At 42.7% G+C, this 12771-nt stretch overlaps 1 protein-coding gene across 10 annotated transcripts in view; it reads right to left on the reverse strand.

Moving 5' to 3' along the window:
• kirrel3b (kirre like nephrin family adhesion molecule 3b) overlaps positions 1-12209 on the reverse strand; it is a 157430-nt gene extending 145221 nt beyond the window's left edge. For 5 of the 10 annotated variants that reach the window (XM_023271161.3, XM_055012303.1, XM_035948620.2 and 2 more), the window contains exon 1: positions 11710-12208. In XM_023271161.3, coding sequence (XP_023126929.1) covers positions 11710-11752 — 43 coding nt within the window. In that variant the 5' untranslated portion in view covers positions 11753-12208. Of the gene's footprint in view, positions 1-11709 lie in introns of all 10 variants that reach the window. The other 5 variants (XM_023271168.3, XM_023271164.3, XM_023271162.3 and 2 more) reach the window with 2 other exon arrangements.
• Between the last annotated feature and the right edge of the window lie 562 nt (positions 12210-12771).

The following is a 12771-nucleotide window of genomic DNA, read 5'->3' on the forward strand; positions in this document are numbered from 1 at the left end:
CCCTCACCTCAAGGGATCTCTGGGTTGAAATCTGGTTCATGTCTCAGTGGGGGAACACTACTGCTCCTGTTCCATCATTAATTCAAGAATAACCGATTCTGGAAGTATGAGCCTCTGTTCTCCTTTTCCATTGTGGTGTGCTATTGTTCAAATCAGCCAATACAAGGGAGTTACGAACACACAATAATACCAGATTACTGAAAGCGTGATACGCTATTTGCATATTGTCACAGAAGAAGGCTTTATTAACTGTCAGGGCCCATTTGTGCATTCAGAAAGTTTGGTTTGCCAACTCATCAACAATGCAATAAATTAAGACTTTTTTAGAAAGTAAATAGTTTACTTGACCTGTTAAATGTAGTGATGCACTGTTCTCACCCTTCCTCAGACTCTGGTTGTTTGACAGATGCCCAGCTATCAATTTCTGCATGAAGTGTATGTCACTTCCCTCACAGGAGGCCTTGAAGGAAATGCGATCACAAAGAGACCCCACAATCTTCATGTTTTCATTTCCAAGCCCAGGATACTGCCTTTCTCTCTCATTTTGTCCTGCTCTCCTTTTGTACAAGGCAGCTGCTGGTTTTCGAGATGAAAGACATTTGTTTGGCAGTCTTCAAAGAGTCACAAAAAACCCTAAAAGTCACTTGTATTGCAGAGCTGTTCATTCTCCATTTTATATCCAATATGGAGGTGATGATCAAAAGGATCAGAGCGGAGGGAGAAGCTAAAAGATGTCTGCTTTGGAGTAAACAACAGCAATACCAATTCCCGGACCAACATAAGGCTCTCTTTTAAGATTTGTCCTTCAGCTGATGCCAGACATATCTCTATTTCTGTATTTCAAAAATTGTTGTAGAAATTGTTATATTAAGACTGAGTGTGGACAGATTTGGTGTTTTTCTATTTTTAATAAATAAATTAGATCCAACGCGTCATATATTTAAGTAATTCATTAAACTGATGCCAAACATCTCATCTCACATCTTATTTAGAGGAGAGATATGAATGCATTAAGCAGTTACAGGGAGTCATGAAGACTGACAGCAAACTCCAAACCATTAACTCTTCACTCAGTGTGGAGCTACACCCATCTGGAGGAGACTCTTCGGGGCTGCAGGAGATCCAACATAAATTTATGAGATAGTTCCTACATGTTTCAAATGAGGCTGTGTTGGAGTTTGTACAGCTGGCCTGAGCAAATTGCATTTTTTTTAATGAAAGCCTTGTTAATAATTCACACTCACAACCTGGGGAAACTTTAGGGGCCATGCCCTGGAGGTGATGGGGGGGGATTGGTTGAGACCTCTGAACATCCCACTGTGCTGCCACGATCATCTTTAGATGCCCTGCTGCATTTTAAATGTCCTGCTGTGCTGGTGTCACACAGTACTGGGACAGGGGCAATGACTTTTCCCGACCAGATCATAGTGAAACATAAGCTAAAAGTCACACAAGGGTATTTAAACTAATAACAATAATCGCTTGAGTTACTCTACTACTCTGCCAAAAACCAAACAGCACTGGGTCTTTTGAAAAGCCACTGAGATGTAGTCTGCACCAAAGCTGTTTGGAGTGAGATAAGCAAACAATGTAAAGTAATAAAATTAGCATATGACCAAAGAGAGGAATAATCACATTTGTGCTTGTTTGCCCATACGCACAAATACTCTACTCAGACAACAAATACACTGGCATTAAGGATTAGAGCTGCAAGACATAGATATGTTTTAATTTCTGACATGAATGCTCTTCCTTTTGAGATTTATTTATTTTTTATTTTTCTGTCTTTGTTGTTCTTTATTCTCCTTTCACTTCCCTTCTCAAGCACTAGATATCTTTGTTTACCTTAGGCATTGTGTTGTCATTGCTATTATCCGTCTACCATTAGATATCATTGCATTTCAGCAGGGAGAAAATCCTGTTGCCATCCTAAAGAAATATTAATAATAATAACTTAATAAACAAGGGTAGGCTTTCTACCCAAATGCTAGTTTGCTTTTTCATTACAACTTCATGAAATCAATCAAATGTACTTTCTCTTTTCATCTTATTTCCCTCTCTATGCTTTGTGTGACTGCTGCACTTCACAGTTCTTTTGGGAAAATATTTTTACATGTAAAGATAAGACATGTGCAAACGCAGAATTCATATATCATAAACCCATCTACTTCATTCAGGGAGACTACAAATCTCAGCAGTAACACTTCTATCATTTTCCTGCAAATGCCTCATGGGTATCAGTGATGAAATGGGACCTAAATTGCAGCGAACCTGAGCACTGTACCTCTCAAAACTAGATACACCTGCGATGATGACACTGCAGGGTAACCAGCAATTGATGGGTCCATTTTATATTGACTATCCAGCCATCCTGTTTCCTGCTCTTAAAAGAAGATGAGTTGACCATGGTGGACTTCTCTATCCACCATACTCATCTTGCCTGATGTTAGTTGTTTACAGGGCGCTGTCCACTCATCCGTCATTACATGGGCCTTTCTGTAGTAACATTATCGCTTTAGATAAGGCTTCAATAAACTGGCATAGCTTTTAGGGCTCTCTCTCTTGCCACTCTAATCCAATCTCCGATGTGGAGTCTGTTCATCATCGTGCACCGCAGGCATTTTCCGTGTCCCTGTGCTCTTGGTTGCACAGGAAGTAATGGATGGCCTTGCCCTTGGTTCACCCCAAGGCCTTCTGGTCCCTCTTCAACTGTTTGTCTTCAGGTTGTCTCAAATGGGTCTGCACTGTGGTATTTTGATTTGATTAAATCAGGTTTAAAAGGTTAGATACAGAGAGAGGCAAGGCGTTTGCCCTTCCCAGTACTGTGAGCCGGTCCTCTGCCATTTAGCATTGGGCAGTGGCCAAAGGAAAGTAGAAAACTGAAATGACTTCTGTGCTCCTTTGTGATTTGCACTAATGTCCCCCAGGGATTGAGCAATGACCACTGTGAATTCCCCCAGGATGCCAGCCAGATTGAAACCCCTGCCAACAGATTTGAAAGGATAGCAAATCATTTAAACTCCCCAATGTGCATTAGCATTTTTTTTCATTGCCCAGGCCAGCCTCCACAATATTAAATTGCACTTGATAAAATAAAATAAAAATCAGAGAGTGTGACCAGAGCTCTTCAACCTCCAAATCAGCAAAGTGAATATCTGAGTGGCCACTGAAAAATTAATTATATTTTAATTCACTTTTGTTTACTCTATCAGGTTCCTGACATCCACTCAAAGAGCCCAGCTGATAAAGAAAGGATTTAAGACACGAGAGGCACTAAGATTTTGAAAGGTGCACCGTGGCAGAGACTCAGAGTAGTGAAAATATATAGGGATTGCCTTTAGTGGATCCGGCTTGTGACACCAAATTATTACTGTTTGTAAAAATAGGCCACGTATTAAAGTGGGCAGAGTGAATCCCAGAAGCATCATATTAAAGATACATCAGAAGCACTGGCGTACAATCAATACAGCTATTTTCTTATATTACGATACATTAATGTTTGAGGATCAATACAAACCTTTACTTATAGCATGTTATGGAACCTACCAATACTGTACAGTCCTCAGTGCTCACACACTCCAGGGTTTGTCATCCGTTACTATGGTCTGGCAGATTGCTCTTTGGTAATGCAAGTGAGGGTATGAAATGTATTTGTCTGTGTCTGTGTGTGTGTCTGTGTGTGTTCCTATATGATGGTTCTGCCAGATGAAGCTTTCCCCCACAAACCACTATAATGACACAGAGCCATGGTCCTCACGCTGAATGTACTTGGAGACCAATAGAAGGATTCTCTCTCCCTATTCATACCAAGAACCCAGTGTCATAGATTTCCAAAGACTGGTGTCAAATGCTCGAGCTTTTCTAACAACAAATAGACAAATGGGAATGAAAGAAACTGGCACAGTGCCAACATTAGGGGTTCTGAAAAAAAAAAGTTTGGTGGGGGAAGGGTGGTATGTGGGGCAGTTTCTGGCTCCTATGCTAACACTGCAATCCCCACTAGTGAATGGCCCTTTCTTCCCAATTGCTTAATTGTCTTAGTGGGACAGGCAGGTGGCTTGAAGCCCCATTTAGCATCTGGTTAAAAAAAAAAAAAAGCAAGAAAAAAAAGAAAATACTCCCATCTACATAGTAGATTGGGGGAGGGTGGCAGCGTTAGACATGTTTCATTCTCAAAGCTGCACATCCCCCCCTGGCAGATTTCAAAAGTTTCGCTTGGATCAAGAGCAAGTTTTTGCTGCTATTGTGTCAGATGTGCTTTGCTGAATAAAACATCTTTTGGTATCAGTGCCAGATCAAATACCCTTTCAAAAAGCCAGGCCTCTCACCATCGGTGTCTGGTACCATGGAGAGAACTGTTTTCCTGTTCGTTTAATAAATAGAACCTACTGAGCCCTTCCACGAAGCAATGCTGAGAACAATTTAGATGTATCTACTAAAATGGTAGCAGTCAAGCAGGGAGCTAATGCCAGAGGCATATCACTACACAAACTGTCCCTCACAATGATGCTTTACAACTGTTCCCATGAGCATCCTTTATTATACTGAAGTCTAGACATATACAACAGCCTCAAGGTTTGCTAACAAATACAAGTACCGTGCATGCTATCTATTGCCAGTCTTTAAAACATGCACAGTAGCTGTAATGGCAGACAGAGACACATCCACATTCACCTACAGGTGAGGTGCTTCTCCCTTCTTAGACTCTGCTTGTACACGTTAAAAGGCCGATTTGCATTTATATTGCCATTCAAGGCTTGCAGCTGTAATTTTTGGACCACGGTAAAAGTGCACAGACTCCACACTACGCTCTCAGACACAGAATGTATGTGAAGTGTCCAGTATGGAAACTTTTTTTTTTTCCTTCCCCAAGTCCATTGTTTTGAATCTTTGGCACTAGAATGCTGGAACGGGGAGAAGTGGAGAAAGAGATGGGGAGCAAACGGGAGAGAGGAGAGAAGGGCAAGTTCATCCAAGTGTAATATTGGGCTGTCCCAGAAACTTCCCGCCAAACACTACGAAGTCGTTATCAGATCAGCAACCCAATTGCTCAAGTGCCTCCTACACTGAAGCACCACATGCATCTTCTAAGCTCTCTCCTAACCCAGCCTTTCACAAACATGTTCATGCATTGCTTGGTTGGTTTACTAACAAATGTTTCGAGCAATAGTGGGACACAAAACATGACGCAAGTTGCAGCACTGTTCTGGGCCATACTTGCATGTAATTTACTCAGACTTGTAGCTATGGGTCTGCACAAATAGAACCATCCTAAGGACAAAAAAAAAAAAGTCCAGGCAAAGACTGCCTTGCATGAATGGTTTCTCTAAGTCACTGCATAGGTTAGATTTAGAGTATGTAAAACAATAAGTGTATATATTGTAAAAGGAAGAAGGTTGTCCGTGTATTTTACACACTATTCAGCTAAATCAACATTACAGATCAAACGTGTGCATACATTTAACCTTATTAACTCTACACTGACCAAGGTGAGGTTAACACGTGGAATAATTAAAGCTTGTGTTATTAGCAAAACCCCATCTTGTGCCGACTTTATCCTCATATGAAAGCTGCAATCTGTCTTTTTCTGCAAATTTTAACTATGACAGAGCATGTGGTTGCACCTTGGTGTTGATGATGCTGTGAAGCTGCCTTTGACAAACCAATTTTTGGGAGTGGCAATATATTGACTAAACTGTCTTAGTTGGAATTACCAAACCAACAGGAGTGACCCGACAAACGTGAAAGAGAAAACTCAAAGATCTCAAACTGCCTTAAATGTGTTGTTCTTCCACACGCCGCCATATAAATACAGATCCTGAGAAGATAACATTATTAGCTTTATTTCCAATGTCCGGTAGTTTTGCTCTGACTGCAAGAACTTAAACACAACTAAACGTAATTTTGTCTTTTTCACTCGTCTTGTTCTCACATTTAATACTTTCAACAACAGGACCTTGTGTTCTTGTTTTCTGTATCTGATTCTATGACAGATGTTGAGTCAGGCTCAACCTTTGCAGAGCAAACAAGGCGCACTTTATTTATGGATCCTTTTTGTGTTTACAGTCTGGGGTGTAAGTGACTTTTTATGAACCTAACATCTCTATACAGTAAAACTGTGAAAACATACAAAACAACTAAAAGAAGCTAAAAACTCCCCGATGCGTTGAGAACTGTGAATAATATGTTGAATAATATAAGATCAAATGAACATTTAAGTTGAACAATTTGTCAGTCTGAAACTCTTGAACAAAAGGCTTATTAATGCCTCGGATTTGCAAAGCAGGATTTTGAAAAGAAAGGAACAAACTTCTTATCGTTACAATGTTTGAACCCGACTCGTACAGCACCTGCGCTCTACAAGCAATCACAGATCCCAGTAGGAAGTTAAAAAAAAAAAAAACTATCAAAACCTCAGCTGGGAGGAAGCTGGATTAGCAGAGAAAAAGACACAGTCATGTTAAAACCACCGACATATTTCTTTTCGGCTCAGCTGTGCCAGTGTTTTGTCCTCTCCAAGAAAAAAATAACACAGTATGATCCACCAGTATCTACTTATAACACCCCCACAACTGAACACATGCAGTCCTGTGGAGCCGCCTTTAGTTGCTTTACTGGGAAAACATAGCCTGTTGTTTCCTGTGCATTAAACTGCAATTTAGAAGCCATTAATCCATCCCATAATCTGTCACCAAATAAAATCCTGACTGGGATTTTAGAAAAGGCTTCCACAGGCTTTCACACATGTAGCAGTATTACAACATTTAGATTTTCCTTTTAAAAGCGGCCCCGTTTCAACTATCATTGTCGCTGTCTTTCAAGAAAGACAGAAGAGCTGAGATGTGACAATAAACAGCCGAGTGCAGCTGCTAACCCTGCCTTCACAGGTGACCCAGTGATCACAACGGCATCTGGTTGAATTACTTAACACTGCCGCCCAACAGACATGTAATCCGGGATAATGCCCTTTTGCTGAGTGCTCCAATCTGGATAAATTCATCCCACAGGAATTAGATCCAGCAGCAGAGTCTCAGCGAGAGGCGAGATGAGGGGCTTGGGGTTGATTGGTTGGTACTAAAGAAAACTGTTGGGGCTGGGGAGAGGGTCTTCTAGATAGATAATGAAGCCCTACTGTAAACAGCTTGATTTTGTTGACTGGTTGACTGACTGCCTGGAAGGAAGCAGATCATTGCCTGGTTTTCCAGGAAGACTCCAAACTAATCATTTTCTGTTCCCTGTTTGACCTGATTCCTGACAGACTCGAAATGAGGTTTTCATCCAGACTACAGTTACTAGATATACTGTACTTAAATACAATCTGCATTGGAATTTTGGTAAATTCCGACAACAATTGAAAGTCTGTTTTCTCATGTATTTTCCTCATCTCTCTGAATGTATATATATATTTTTTGATTGGTATATTTTGCTAATGTGTTTGAATAGTCATCAGCCAAACTCTTTTCTTGCTCGTCTTATGCGGCATTAAAAGAAATATACAAGAACAGATTTTTCTTCAAAATAACATCTCATTTTAACACAACCACTTCCAACCACTGCGACTTACAAGTTCCAGCTGTCCAGCAGCAGCAGCAGCAGCAGCCTCTCAGATTATTTATTCATATGTTTACTTATTACCATAAATATCCAACAGGGCACTCGGCTCAGAGGGATTACAGTGGGCTTAATCTATCGTGGCACAGAAATGAGCAGGGGTCACGGCGGCTGAGGTGACTTAAACTGGCTAGCCTTGATGGGACAAGCAGCACAAACAAGAAAACAAACTGCGCTGCCACTGGGCCCATCATGAACTGATGACATCATCTGTCACTCACTGTGTGGCTGTCATCTATGGAGAGCGGGAAAGTCACATGTCCACGACAAGGACGCATTTACATTTCTGACCATGCCTATTAATTATCCTCTACCACAGTCCCATTTGGAATATAAATTACATTTACAAGAAATTTTGCCTGCATTCTGTGGTTGTTAGTCATAATATTTTCATTAAACATATGACTGCGGGAATGGCAAAGCTTCTGACAACATGCCAGAAAAATGTATATTGGTTTTGCATTCCAATAGAATGGGGATAAATCAATTAATTACCTCTGAGTTATTATAGTCATAATCCATGCATTAGACAGCAGTGTGTCTTGCTTACAAATAACTATTCATAATAATGAGTCTGAAAATTGCTATTTCTGTTTGAGTAGTGCTATGCAGTGTAATGGGCTGTATTTCTTTCTCTCTCCCTTTTTTCCCCCTCTTTGGAGAAGCGAGAATGATTTCTCCATCTATAAAAAATCCACACATCCAAACATGACATTGGAAAGACATTTAATTATACTTTGGTTGAGAAATATGTATCAAAGCCTGCCGCCCATGAAAAGCGGATTTAGAGTCGTCAGACAGCAGTTAATAGACAGCAGTAAATGAAACGGGGGCTGCTGGGGGTACTAAGACACGCTTTCCAGGACTAAGAAACAGCTTAGTCTGGCCGGGTGGTGAAATCAGGAGTTCTGACACGAGATATATGAGCGAGCTGGAGATAATGAAGGTGGCTAGGGAGAGGAAGAAGGGGGGGAGAGGGAGGGACGGGGCAGGAGATTTTTAAGAAGATGGGGATTTCATTCCTGCGCAGCAGCACTGCCCCTGGTGGGCAAACTGTGTGCTAAAGGTGTCCCAACAAAACAAGCAGCCCAGACAGTTTATATATCAATTTCACATGATGTCATACAGTGTAAGACAAAAAGAGCTAAAAAAGCATAATGACATAGAGGAGAAAAGGAAGAGCAAAAAGGACAGGGACCATACACTTAACATTGACAATTTGTGATTTTTTTTTCTCTAGCACATTTTTTTTTTAAAGTCTGGCACATCCAGTGCAAGACTATTCTTAAACTGCCCCTCCTCCACCTGGACGTCGTGCTCTCCAATATTTCACCCTTTCTCCGACGTGGGCTAAGGCACTCAATCACACACAGCCCAAGAAAAAAAAATCATAGCAAAAATAAAATAAAACAGAAAGAGTGAGGCACAGGAGTGGAAGTGAGTGGAAAATGTGTGCTGCTCCAAGGTGAACGAGTGAAATCAAGAGATCAAGAGCCAAGTGAAGAATGTGACCGACGTTGGACGACGTATAGATTGGATGGGAGGAGAAATGTGGGGGAGGAGGTGGTGAGAGGAGATGGACGAGGTCCTGGGCAAGTTTGGCCTGAGGTGAATGTGCTCCTGGAGACTGTCTCCCAGATCCTCCTGACTGGTGCTGTGTCATCTGTCACTGGCTGGAGAGGTGACAGCAAAAGAAAAGGTGCCCTAGATGCCATAACAGCACAGTCAGGATGGAGAGCAGCTCGCAACAGCTTCCCTTCTCATTTTCTCTGTCCGTCTTGTTCTTGCTTTGGACCATTTATTTCTCAAAGTTGAGAGAAAAAACAAGAACTGTTCAGCTCCTCTGTATATGGAGCCACTCTTCTCTCCGCTGCTGCTCATTCCCTCATTTTTTGCACTCTCTTTCTTTCTCGCTGTCTCAGGATAGCTGCGCCTAAGTATGTGACTGCTATGGTCGCATCTCCCCTCTGTCCCCCTGTTCATAAAAACAAGATTGTTTTCCGCAGCTTTCTGCTGACAACGACTCGACACATAAACAGAGCCGTAATTTGTACAACAACAGTAAGCTTTGGGGAAGCACTTTTTTCTCCCCAGAGGCAGGCAAAGAGAAGGCAAATTGTTATCCCCCGTTTACCTGGCAGGGAAAGTGGTATTTTATATTATGGTAATAACCAACTCAGCTGAAACGCGCAGCAAACCCATCTCATTTCAGAAGTAGCAATCGCCTCATTCCATTTGGTGCTGTATGAGATATGGTATTAGTTGTTCCCAGAAATGGGGCTAAACCTGTGATGAGATGTGAATGAAAATGTGGTGGCTGAAAAATAAAAGCCGCAAACAAAGTGTGCTTTATATTAATAATTGAAAACAGCTGTTTTCATGTCTAATATAACCGTGCAACCAAGTATATAACCTATACTTGCAGCAAATGGGAATACAGTGCAGTGCAGATATGAAGTCAGCTGCGGATACAAAACTTAGCAGATGCTTAACAGAATGGAAGAGAAGAGACTAATGACTGATCATGTATTTCTGCATTGCAATGTGCACAGATGGTACAGAGAGACTTGACAATGAAATCAGGAGAAACAGAATACAGCAAAGCTGCAACATCCGGAACAGAATCATTCTACAAGACTGTGCTTGATGTGCTGTCCCATACCAAAAACAAGAGAAAGAAAACTTCCACTGCCTTGATTCTGTCCACTCTGGTTAAACTTACACAGACTGTCACCATCCCAGCATGTACAGAGTCATGCAGAAAACAGCCTGTACAGACACCCTCTCTGGAAGAGAAAGCACGACAGATGATGAGAGAGACTGAGAAGCTTCATCACTCCAGTCAGTTTCAAATTGGTCTGTCATGATTTTATTATTTTTCTCTCCGTTTCCACAAGAAAAATGAGTCAGCAGGAAAACGTAATCACCGCAAATTGTTGTGCTTGATGAGTAGCTTTTTTTCCCTATATATATTAAAAAAAATGTTGAACAGCTGAAATCAGTGTTGAGGAAAATGATCTTGTTTACCAAGTTTCATTTGTTGCCGCTGTTTTAGCAGCATGTCACCATCTTTGAGCTGTCAATTTCCCCACAACGTGTCAGCAAACTGAATTTTCTGTGCTGCCTCGCTACAAAAAGGTTACAACTCCCTCTGGGAAACAAGCAGACACACACAAACATGCACAGACGCAGACATTCATTCAGTCAGTGCCCTCCTTTGAATGTAGTCCAGCGTGACGGGGTCAAACTTTGAAAAGAGATGGTGCTTGTGTCATTGACCCTGAGCCCTGCGGAGCATAAACCAGGGTGCTCAGTGTGAGCACAGCATGATGCTGCGAGCTGACAAACATCCAAGGAGTGATGCAGTCCTGTGCATGTCCGTACATCACACCGGCACCACAGAGGTAGATTTCTGCCGTACTGTACTCACTTCTATTGTTTTCCAAAGACAACCACCTGGTGGCAAGCTGGGGAAACAGCTAATCCATCCTCATTCTGTCCACAAACACACTGTCTAGGAATAAAAATAACAACAGCAGATAGTGTCCAAAGGGCTGGAGCTGCCAAGCTATACTCATGAGCCTGCCTTCTGAAGCACTTCAGCTTAACTTTTTCTCTCTCTATTCTTTTGACCAGACCCCCTGTAGTTGAACTCAATGGGGAAGGGCTGTCAGTTCAAAACAATGTGACTCCGGAGTGAACGCTTGGCTGAACTGGACTGGGGTTAGAGGGCTTTGTTTGTGTGTGTCTGCGTGTGTGACAGGAATATCAAGCCAGCATTGTGAGTATTTAACTTGTCGGGTCTGAAAGCCTTGACAAACTACTGGCAGATAAAAGTGCAAGCTACAACTGTTCGCAGCTCCAGGACAAGCCTCACGGACTTCTCCCTCTGATTTCCTCCTATTCTCGTTCGCATCAGACAACACAGTTCACATGGGAGAGCTGTATTAGAAGCAGTTAAAAACACAGATGGTAGCACAAGCTCAGACGTCACAGCGAAGAGATGAATTCAGAGACACAGTTCCCAGCCAGCAAGTCACATAGCAATCACAAGCACGCGAGGTGTGATGAATAAGCAACTTAATGTGGAAAACTTACCATGTCCGGAGATCCACAGGAGCAGAAGGACCCAAGGGATCATGACTGGTTAGTGGAGAGGGCAAAACCTATGAAAAACAGTAGGCGAGTGTGAAATTGAAGTTGGCAGGCACAAACACAAGCACGAGATGAGACAGTGCTCCTCTGTGCTGCTGGGGGGGACGATGCTACAGTCCCTCAGTGGTGTCTCCTGTTACCACTGGAAGGCTGCTTGTCTGTCTTCCGTCCTCCTCCTCTTCTTCTTTTTCTTCTTCTCTGTCTCTCTCTGTGTCTTTTTCCCCCTCTGTGTGTCACTCTTCAGAGTAGCCGGTTGTCAGCTCTGCCTCGCACGCTCTCTTGGTGATGTGAGCTCGTAGACTTTCTGTGTCTTCGCTGCTGACTCTCAGAATACATGCGCTCACTCTTCCTCTCTCGGTCTCTCATTGCTCATCCATTCTCAGCGCCTTCAACCCTCACTTGGCCCCCTCCTCCTCCTCCTCCTCTTCTTTCTCTCTCATGCTCTCTCTCTCTCTCTCTCTCTCTCTCTCTCTCTTGCTCCACCACTCACGCAGCAGACAGAGTCAGGGAATAGAGCTCTACAACTAGACTCCTCCCTCCATTGCTTTTTCTCTCCCTCCCTCCCTCCCTCTCTCCCTCTTCCTCTCCCTGCCTCTCAGGCTGGCTGTCTGGGTGGCTGTGGCTGAGTGCGAGGCTGGGAGGCTGGGAGGCTGGGAGGCTGGGAGGCTGGGAGGCTGGGAGGCTGGGAGGCTGGGAGGCTGGGGTCCTCACTCTGGGAACAGGAGCTGCCATGGGAGAAGCAGAAAGGGTGCAGCTCCAATTAGAATGAGAATAGGCGTGAGACCTCTATGGCTGCAAATAACGCAGATACCCACAAACAAAAAAGTGCAGTCTCACCCCTCCTCCCAGTTTAAGACCTTTGGCTTTTTTAGGGGGGGTGATTCTTTGGATGGCACTGAATTTTGGAATGCACGAAGCTTTTCCTTGAGAATGGATAAAGACCACATTAGCATTCAAGACCAAAGCTGTACCATTCATTAGTATCCAGTTTTTATTAGGGGTGAA

Source organism: Amphiprion ocellaris, chromosome 7, assembly GCF_022539595.1.
Source record: "Amphiprion ocellaris isolate individual 3 ecotype Okinawa chromosome 7, ASM2253959v1, whole genome shotgun sequence".
Taxonomy (NCBI): domain Eukaryota; kingdom Metazoa; phylum Chordata; class Actinopteri; family Pomacentridae; genus Amphiprion; species Amphiprion ocellaris.